The sequence below is a fragment of the Marmota monax genome, unplaced genomic scaffold, assembly GCF_021218885.2.
Source record: "Marmota monax isolate L192 unplaced genomic scaffold, Marmota_monax_Labrador192_F-V1.1 WCK01_AAM20220418_F8-fsc00061, whole genome shotgun sequence".
Lineage (NCBI taxonomy): Eukaryota > Metazoa > Chordata > Mammalia > Rodentia > Sciuridae > Marmota > Marmota monax.
The window spans coordinates 20,007,318-20,017,516 of NW_026695230.1; the positions used below are offsets into that span (position 1 = coordinate 20,007,318).

The window sequence follows — 10,199 nt, forward strand, 5'->3', positions numbered from 1 at the left end:
GGATCTCAAGAAAATCAAAAGGAGATCAGTAGAGGAAAGGGACGGGGCGGGGGGGGGGGGGGGGGTGGAAGTAAGGGGAGGAGGGGCAAGTGCTGGAGAGTGATATTGGCCAAATTATATTGTTATATTTTGTGCATGTACAAATATGTAACACAAATCCCATCAATACGTTCAACTATAATGCACCAATAAAAATATGGAAAAACATTAAAATCTCCTAAGAAACTGACACACACCTTCTTCCAATTTTGGACTCTATGTGCTTCAATTCTCTTCACTTTGATTTGCAAATATTTATATACCTATATGCTAGGCATGGTTTGGGCCATGGGAATACAAAGATGAACAAGACAGACCTAGGGCCAGACTTATGAATTTTATTATTTTGTGAAGAAAATCACAAAATACCTGCATATTTTAAAATGATTTGAAGTACAATGACCCTAATAATCTCTCATGATAGTAGAAATTTACTGCTCAGTTATACCTATAAGTCAAGCCCCAGATTCATTTTAATATATCTCCTGGCATAGCTCAAACCTGAAGACTGGCCTATCCTGGAGGAGCTGAAGTGGTGAGCCAGGGTGAATGTGATTCAGAGCTGATATCAGACTTCTCTGTAGACTCAATGCCTTTCCAGCCCCAAACCAGCAGCCCTCCTTCCAAGCACACCAAATTACTCCAAAACTCCCAACACACTCATCTCTAATTTTCCCTATGATGTTCCACTGTACCTAGTCTCTACTCTCTATCCTATATTTGTGAATACCATGCAATGTAGGAGGGTTGGATTTCTGCTGGCTCCAAGGCTGTGTCCCTGGCTATTCCCTATCCAACCAACTGGTTGGATAGGGAATAGCCAGGGACAGGTTCTGGGAACTATTTCCCCCTTGGAAACAGCCCTGAACACAGGGAAGACCTGGATCCAGATTCTAGGATTGGTCCAGAAGAAGGAAAAAACAGAGTTATATGGTCTGGCTCACTAAACTAGATCAAACCCCTTAGAGCTCACAGAGTTGAGGACATACACTATGGTGTGGAATGCAATGACCAGCATATGATATGAATATATCTATGAAAGCATGTGCACACCTGTTAGCAATGTCATGTATAAGATGACTTTTCTTTACCTCAGTACTCTATTCTTTTGAACACACCTGTGCTCCTCACCCCTGTGACTCAGAATTCAGACAGAATTCATCCTGGCCCACCACTGGCTTTGCCTTTTACTTTTAGTCCCATAAATGCTTATGAGGAGGCAAATACTTTATTGAAGTGCAATTTGCAGGGTACATTTGCAAACCACCCATATGGGGAGCATTCAAAGGACATCTTGGAACACCAAGGCTCTGGGTGCACTTTTATGTTTTCACAAGCAATGTACACATCTGTATGCAGTATCTCTGTGTCTGTTGGTGTATGACTGTCAGCATATGTTTAGGGGGTACATGACTGAATGTGCTTATGTGATGTGATATAACATATCTATGCTTATGAAAAAGCATTGTGTGCTCTGAGAATGGGAATTCTAGAGCATATTCTATGGAATATATAATGTTGGGTCAGTGTGTGTGTGTGTGTGTGTGTGTGTGTGTGTGTGCCCGTGCATGCGCACGCATACGCTGCTGAGTTGGGGGATGAATGTGTGTTATACCCCTACATCTCTAGCTGGGCACCTACAAATCAATTCACTCCCGTCTCTGTGAACTAGCAAATAAGATGGCTGTTTTTGCAGGCAGGCTTTCCTACAATTCTTGGAAGGTGGGTATCCAGGGGACAGAGATGGAATCATTCTGGTCCTGAGGGTCTCTCCTGGCTGGCCCTTCCCCCTCTGTCCTTGGAAGTTCCTTCCCCAGGCTCGCCTTCATCATCAGCCTCAGTCAAGTCCTCAGGCATTGGCCACTCTCTGGTCTGCCACTCCAGCCGTTCAATACGGTAAGCAATCTTGAGTGCACTGGATTCCAGCTCAGCCAGTAGGCGAGCAAACTTGGTCTGTAGATCATCAAGTTGTTGATCAAGGTTTCTCAGCCGGGACTCTGTGGCCTCCTGTAGGGCAATCTCAGCTGCCTCAGCATTTACATCCAACTTATTCAGTTTCAGCAGGATCTCACGGCCCTTCTCCTCCATGACAGCCTGGGCTTGTGGATACTCACTCAACACCTCTCGGAGGTCCTCCTTGCTGAGACAGAACAGGTCTGAATAACCGAGGCTCTTAATGTTGGCTGTGCGACGGTTTCCGGACATGTTCCCTGTGGCCCGTGGGTGGACAGAAGGGAGGATAGTTAGCAGGGATGTGGGAAGGTACCATTTCACTCCTGAACTAGGATTCCCCCCTCCAATTCTGCCTAATTCTTTCATTCAATAATGTACTGGGGACCAGACTCTGTGCTGGTTGGGTATCAGTGACATGCCTCAAAATTCATGATCTAGAGGAGAAAGACATTTAATGGGATAGTTATATAACAGTATGGTTGGTGCAGTGTAGACATATGCATTAGGTACTACGGGAAGACAGGCAAAGAGCCCTTGTCAAGCTGTAAGGCAGAGAATTTAAGGAAGCCTGGAGGAAGAAATGCCTGAACTGGGTAGGAGGTAATTAGGGGAAATAGGGAATTGAGTGGGAGGAGAGCAATCTAACCAGAAGGAGGAGCAAGAATAGAGAGATGGGCAAATTACCAAACTTCTCTAAGCTTCAATTTCCTTATCTTCAAAATGAGAGAAGATCAGTTCCTACCTTATACAGCTGTGTGAGAATTTGAACTGATGCATGATAAACACTTAGAGCAGGGGATGTATTAAGTATGAGATAAACTTCATTATTACTATTACCTCCATCATTTTCCAATGGTCTGTTGGTGCCTCAGTCAGTACCCATAAAGTATGCTTACTCTCTCTTCTAAGGACCCACCCTGCCAATTGACCTAGGCTCAGTTTCTTCTCAGTGTCCAGCTTCTCTCCTGAGCCCTGTAGTGACTCAGGAAGGGGTGAAGTTTCCTTCATCTAAATGTGCCCTGAAGTACCATCTTGCTCCAGCACAGAGTTCTGCTATCCCATTCTTTTTCTCAACTTTGTTCCTGGAAAAAATGCTGGGGTACCCACCTTTGATGTTGATGATACTGATCTCCCCAAAGTAGAGCCCTGCACCAAGCACAGCATACTGTGTGACACCATCATCTGCTACGACAGCCAGTTGACCCTCGCGGATGATGTACATCTCTCTGCCAATGTCCCCCTTGCGGCATACATATTCGCCTGGTGAGTAGGTCTGCGGCTGCAGCTTTAGCACAAGTTCCTCCAGCAAGCTGGCCTCACAGTTCTGGAAGATCTGTACCCGGCTCAGAGTAGACAGGTGTACGGACACAGCCACTTCTGCTCGCAGCCGCTCAGGCAAATGCTGTAAGATGGCTACCTCATTGGTCATCTTCTTGTTGATCTGCAGGTGCTGGTACCTGGGAGAAAGGGTAGTGCCATTTCCTCACTAGCCTGTCTCTACCCCTTTCATTAGGGCTTAAATCAGCCAAGATCTCAACCACACTCAGGTCTTGCAGAGGTCATGGAAGAACCTGGTAGTTGGCTAATATCCTTTCTTGGTTATAGATGTGTTTTGGTCTCTTTGACCTCACCCAAGGTACGGATGCCTCCACTACTTGACAATGAGTACCACACTGTTTACTTTCTGTCAGTCTCCATCCCACCCATGATCAATGTTTAGTATCTCCTCCACTGATAGCTACTTCAGTCACCAAGCTCCCATCTTCTCCGAGAGCCTTCTCTCTGACTCACCAATTTTGTGGCACTTATTTTTGTTTAGAACACAGTATGACTTACCACGATACAGTCAATCATCTTGTTGGTCTTCTGCTGGTGAGGGTGGTATTGCCCTTCTCCACTCACTCTTTCTAGAGCCTTTTAAGCCCTACCAGACAGTGGGCAGCTCCCATTCCCTGGTTACCATGTTGTCCTTCTTTTTGCATGAGTTCCTCTTCCTATCAGTCTCTTACCCACCCTCTCTCCAGGTTAGATTCCCTCTGAGGAGGACACTTCTTTCCAAGCCCTCCAGCAGACTTACTAATGAATGACCAATTTAGACCCTCTCAGCTCAGTCAGTGAGTGGCCCCCCACCCCCCACCCTGTTCTGCCAGCACACTCCTCCCTCTACTGGTGTGGAACCCAGGCATTCTCACCAATCTATAACTCGCCGCTCCAGCCGCCGGTTGACATGGTGCAGCTTCATGTACTTCTTCACCAGGGCGTGATCTGGGTAGAAAGCCGCATCTGCGGTGTTCATGTTGTAGATTACAGAGCTCATGCTACCCATGATGGTGGCGAAACCCATGACGGCCAGTAGGAAATCGCCCACCATGAAGAGGTACTCCTCCTCCCGGGCTGGCAGTGGTGTATCGCCCACGGTTGTCAGGATCAGTGTGGAGAAGTAAAAGCTGTAAAGGTACTGGCGCCGCAAACGTTCAAAACCAGGCCGCGCTGGGTCTGGGTACACCCATGCGTCACGCCCGAAACCCAGGTACCGGGATAGTGCAAAGTATAAACAGCTGTTCCAATGGATGACGACAAAAATGTAAAGCATCAACTTGGCGATGCGAAAGGCGTTTGGGTAAGCTGTGCGGGTCTCTGTGCGGTCGAAGGCCTCGAAAAGGCGAGGCACACGAAGAAAGCGGTTGAGCCTCAGCGTGGGTATGTGTGGGCCCAGTTGCACGTAGACAGCATCAGTGGGGATGAGTGAAGCCAGGTCGAACAGGAAGCTCCAGGTGCGGACATAGCGACTCGCAATTCTACCCTTGTCAACCACCAGGATACCCTGTTCTAAGAAGCCTAGGGGAGGGAAGACAGGGATGCACTGAGATCAACCGCAGGTGAGGGTGGGCAGGCCAGGGATACAAACACAGGGACAGGGTGGAGGTGAGCATCACCCTCTTCAAGTTTTCTGGAGTGAGCAAGGAGATATTGTCAAGCACAGAGAGACACATGTGAAAGTGCTACCACTGAGGGGACCCTGTTCTTTCTGCTATGAGGGGCTTTCTTTGGGAAGGGAACATGAAACCAAGGGTCAGTTCTAGGGGCTCACTGACCCGTGTGGAAGCGCACTATGATGTCTAGAAGGTAGAGCAGGTCACTTGTGTAGTCCAGCACGAACCAGGCCAATAAATAACCATGTTGCAAGTCAGGAAAGCAGGCTCTGAGAGGTGGTGCGAAGGGAGGAGAGAGGATTGGCTTAAAGGCCAAGCTGAGTAAGGCGGTTCAAGCCGGGGCCCCTAAATACTATTCTGCCTTGGGCCCTACAATGGGTGCTGCCCCTCCTTTAGGCCCCGCCCAAATGCCCACCGCTCTGCTTCATCCCTACTTAAGGCCTCTGTTTTAGCGCCCCTGCCAAACCTGCACACGATGATGATGAGGTTATACATTACTGGGAAGACCATTGTGTTCAACCACCAGTAGTAGTAATCCCCAGATGGATCCAAGACAGGCAGCTTCTTCCTGTGGGCAAAAAGAGAGATCCTGCCTCATGTGTTCAGCAGACTTTTGATAGTTACTACGAAGAGGAATGAGGTTCATTTGGAGTGAGGTGGATAGATCTGACACAAAGGACCAGAACTCCTCACCTGGTTTTGGATGGGGCAGGTGGGCTGGATTCTGTAGTCTTCACTTTGCTGTCTTGGCTCATGGTTCTGTAGCCTGGTGCTGGCTTGTGCAATATCCAGGGCCTCTCTGCCTGTAGGTGGCTTGTGGAGGAGGGGGCTATTTCCTGACTGTGTGGAAGAGGCTGTCCTTGAGCTCTAGCTGTGACTTCTGCTCTTAGCAACACAATCAGGGCTAACAGTTACTGAAGGGTGGAGGCAGTGTAGCTCCAGCGACCCGCCCTGTCTCCCAGGGTTTAGGCTTACACCTTCCCAGCTAAACACCTTTAATGAGGTCCCTGGAGAAAATGGGTGTGTGTGCCTCAGAAAGAATCCTATACCGTATTTCTTTCTCCTTTGTCTTAACCCCAGGTTGAGCTACATAGGGACTCTCTAGATCAGGAGACCTGGGTTTTTTATTGTAGGTTCATACACTATTTTACCTTGTTAAAATTCTCTGCTTGGGTCTCATTATTTACTTATTTAACAACTATTTGCTGAGTGACTCCTCTGTGTCAGGTGCTATACTAATCTCCAGAGACAAAGAAATGCCTCTCACATCAGTTGTGAGCTCTGCTTTTCTTATCTGTACCCTTTCCTACTGCTACATCTACTTAAGCGCCTTCCTGCTGGATGATGTGATGGGGGCCATCTTATGGGACTCTTTCCCCTGTTCCTTTCCTATTATCTCCAGTGCCTAATGCCACTAGCTTCCAACATTTCTCTTTCTGTGAACATGCTTAAATTTCTCCCATACCAAAATAACAACCCTATTAATTCTCCCTGAACCCGATGTCCCTTTCAGTACTATCATCTTTCTCAGTCAACAAGTCATGATCAGAACTCCTGTTATGTGTCAGGCCAATATTGTGTTAAGTATTGGGGATAAAAAAATGAATGGAACATACTCTCTGTCCTCTAGAAAGTTAAGTGGCTACACACAAAGTTGTTATTGTACATAAGAAAGTTCCTAATTGAGTTGGGTTCTGTAGGATGAATAGGAGTTAGATATAGAGCTGGGAGGGTGAAGAGCACCAAAGCAGAGTACATAAAGTATGCAAAGACATAGAAATATCAAAATCATTGTGACTAGGAGAATACCAATCTAGTGTTTTTATTTTTTTATTTTTTAAAGAGGACCTGTGGGGATAATGGTGAGAGAAGAGACCGAGTAAAGAGGCAGCTCAGGGAGTTTTATCAGACATGTTACAAAGCTTGAATTTTACCCAAAGGCAATGGGTGACCAGGGTCAGATTTGTGTTTTTTTCCTTCATGTATATTTTGAAATCCCTTCTCCCCATAGCTTCTGTAATAGAATAATTTCTTGGTTTTCTGTTTACTTCTCCTTAGTCTATTTCACAAGCTTCTCTGCCCATTTCTTCTAAATTGGTGTTTTTTTAGGACACTGTTCTAGGCCTTCTTCTCTTTCTACTTGCTTTACCATTTCAGGTGGATCTTAGAATTTCCCACAGAATTTCCTTTGACATCTAATGACTCTCAAGAATTCTCCCTGTGCCAGGCAAGGTGGCCCATGCCTATAATCCAGCAACTTGGGAGGCTGAGGCAGGAGGGTTGCAAGTTTGAAGCCATCCTTAGCAACTTGGCAAGACCCAATCTTATCTTATAATAATACTAACAATATTATTATTATTATTATTATTATTATTATTATTATTATTTTGTACCAGGGATTGAAGAAAGGGGCGTTTAAAAATTGAGCCACATCTGTAGCCTTTTTTTTTTTTGTATTTTATTTAGAGACAGGGTCTCACTGAATTGCTTAGGGCCTTGCTAAGTTGTTGAGGCTGGCTTTGAACTTGCAATTCTCCTGCCTCAGCCTCCCGAACTGCTGGGATTACTGGTGTGCGCCACCATAACTGATGGCAAGACCCTATCTTAAAAAAAAGAAAAACAAAAGATGTAACTCAATGATAAAGCACCCTTGGGTTAAAGCATCCCAGTGCAACAAAACAAAACAAACAAAACAAAAAATAAACAAAAATTCTTCCTAAGCTTCAGTTATTTATATAATTAACTACTTACTGAATGTCCTCACTTGGATATATCATAGTCACTTTCAAACTACTGGATCTATAACTGTGTTCATTATCTTTGCCCATTTACTCTTTTCCCTATAATCCCTATCTCTTTGTCCTTTAAGCCAAAGACCTAGAACAATTATTTATTATTACTATTGTAATACATTGTACAAGGGCAGTTGAAAAATGGCCACAAATTCTTTCACAATGCTCTCTGGAGATTATTTCAACTGAGGGAGTATAGCAAGAGTATGGGGTGTGACTTCTGAGGTTAGATAATAAAAAGTCACGTGGCTGCTTTCTGGATCTTTTGAAATACTTGTTGTTTGGTAGCTTCCTCTCAGAAATCTCTCTCTTGGAACCCAATTATCACATTGTAAGAAGCTGTGCTTGATAGTGCCAGTTGAGTTCAGCCTTTGAATTGTCCCAGCCCAGGCATTACACATGTGACTGATAAAAACTCTAGATAATTCCAGCTACCAGCCTCAAGTCAGCTTCAGGCATTCGGACTTCTAGATGAGGCTACAGACAGCATGGAGCAGATACAAGCCATTCCTGCCATGTTTTATTAGAATTCTCAGTTTCTGTAAGCATAATAAAATGGCTACTGTTTTATGACACTAAGTTTTGGGTGGTTCATTTCCCAGCATAATAGCCACAACAAATAAACATATAGAAAAGTGCACATTTCCTAAGGATATAGCTTGATAAGTTTTCACAATGTGAACACAACCACGTAACTAGCACTTAGATCAAGAAACAGAACATCACTAATCTCAGGAGTCATAGTTTGTCCACTTCTAATCAATACTTTTCCAAAGCTATTTATTACCCTACTTTTTATACCTTAGCTAAGTTTTACCTAGTTTTGAATTTATATAAGCTATCAGTATTTAATCCTTCTTCTTTCCTTTCAGATGAACCTAATCATCAACTTGTCTTTTTAAAAAATCTTTTTAGTTGTAGATGGAACACAATACTTTAATTTTATTTGTTTTTTTATGTGGTGCTGAGGACCAGAACCAATGCCTCACATGTGGGAGCAAGCACTCTACCACTGATCCACAACCCTACCCTCTCATCAAGCTTTTCTAATGTCCACATATCCACTACTCTGCATTCTTATCACACTACTTTGGGCCTTATTAGCTCTTGACTGACCTTTTACAAAGATTCCCTTACTATCAATCCGACCATACATAAAACTGTGTTTAATTCTCTATTGTCCCAAGGATAAAAATCAAAATTTCCACAGGGCCTGTAAAACTCTCCTGTACCTCACATTTATTCCTGTCTTTAACCTCATTTAACCTTTCCTCTGCATGTTGCCTAGGCTCTGGACAAACTGTACTGATTGTTCAGAACACCTTCCACTTCTCTATTCTGCCATGCCTGGGTATATGCTGGTCCTTTTGACTGAAACTTCCATTTCTTCTTCTTCTTTTTCTTTTCTTTTGAAAGACCTTTAGTTTTGGACTAATTTCAGAGTTTTAGAAAAGATGCAAAAATAATACAGAACGTTGTAAACTCCTTATCCACATTCCCCTAATGTCATCATCTTACAGAAATCTATAAAAATGATCAAAACCAGATAATTAACATTGGCACAATGTTTTGAACTACAGTCCTGATTTGAAACTTCAGCTTCTCTAAGTTTTTCTTGTTTCCCAAGACTCAGCTTAGTATCTCCTACTGGAAGTCTTCCCTAAGCCCTTTCACCCTTCCTTCCGCCCATCCTCTGCATGCCCAAATCATGATAAGTGCTGTCCCAGATGTTTCTTCGAATATAACACTTTTCGCACTACTTTGCGATAGTTTGTGTCTAGTTAAGGGTCTGAGGTCCTGGAGGGCAGAGATTTATTCTAATGGATCTGGAATCCAGCTTGACATGTAGGCACTTATTTCATGTTCCTTGGCTGACTGAAACAGCACCCAAAGGGTCACCGAGCAACACAATGCATAGGTGTTGTGCGTGACTGGCAGAGGTGGTAAAATGATCTAGCTCCTTTGCATTCAGCATTCTCCAGGGGTCCGCTTTTCACAGGTCCCGCCCACCTACTGACTCCTCCCCCAGGCCTAACCTTTAGGACTAGTCACGCCCTTCCACGCCCACTTGTTCACTCTAAGCACCTCCCAGTATCCGTGGCTACGCTCCTTGGCCCTAGTCTTTTCCAGCCCAGCCCACTCCTAAATCCCGCCTTGCTGGTCTTTTCCCTGCCTCTAAAAGTCCTGTCACTCCTTAGGTCCTGCCTTCTGCCCTCGGGTTCGACCTTTCCTTCCCAGGCTCCGCCCCCGTCCCTCACCTCTCCAGAGGTCTGCCCCTATGATATGCTGGAGTCCTTCTGAGGGGCGGGGTTTACAGTGCGAAGGGGCGGGACCTGGAAGAGAAGCGGCACTCCTTCCTCGGAACGTCGTCTGCCTCCCCGCCCCTGCGTTCGACCGTTGCCAGGAAACAAGAGTCAACGCTCTGTTTTTGGCCGGGCCCAGCCAATGAGCTGGCACGCCATTGCCCAGTTGTGCGTCGCTG

General features: G+C 45.1%; 1 protein-coding gene across 1 annotated transcript; it reads right to left on the reverse strand.

Annotated features, from left to right (window-relative positions):
* Nucleotides 1-1,248: 1,248 nt before the first annotated feature.
* Cnga4 (cyclic nucleotide gated channel subunit alpha 4) lies at nt 1,249-10,087 on the reverse strand. The gene is made up of 7 exons (XM_046438226.2): nt 9,976-10,087; nt 5,619-5,805; nt 5,392-5,493; nt 5,088-5,194; nt 4,185-4,830; nt 3,100-3,449; nt 1,249-2,249 (listed from the first exon to the last, which is right to left on the reverse strand). The coding sequence occupies exons 2-7, from the start codon at nt 5,678-5,680 to the stop codon at nt 1,789-1,791; spliced, it is 1,728 nt and encodes a 575-aa protein (XP_046294182.1). The 5' UTR covers nt 5,681-5,805; nt 9,976-10,087; the 3' UTR covers nt 1,249-1,788.
* Nucleotides 10,088-10,199: the final 112 nt, after the last annotated feature.

What these genes read in the sequence shown, in the direction of transcription:
- Cnga4 (XM_046438226.2), bottom strand. Translation starts at nt 5,680, where the DNA reads ATGAGCCAAGACAGCAAAGTGAAGACTACAGAATCCAGCCCACCTGCC. An exon ending in CTCATCATCATCGTGTGCAG is followed by an intron (nt 5,195 to 5,391) that starts GTTTGGCAGGGG and finishes ACCACCTCTCAG; the next exon opens with AGCCTGCTTTCCTGACTTGC. An exon ending in CAGTATCATCAACATCAAAG is followed by an intron (nt 2,250 to 3,099) that starts GTGGGTACCCCA and finishes CACGGGCCACAG; the next exon opens with GGAACATGTCCGGAAACCGT.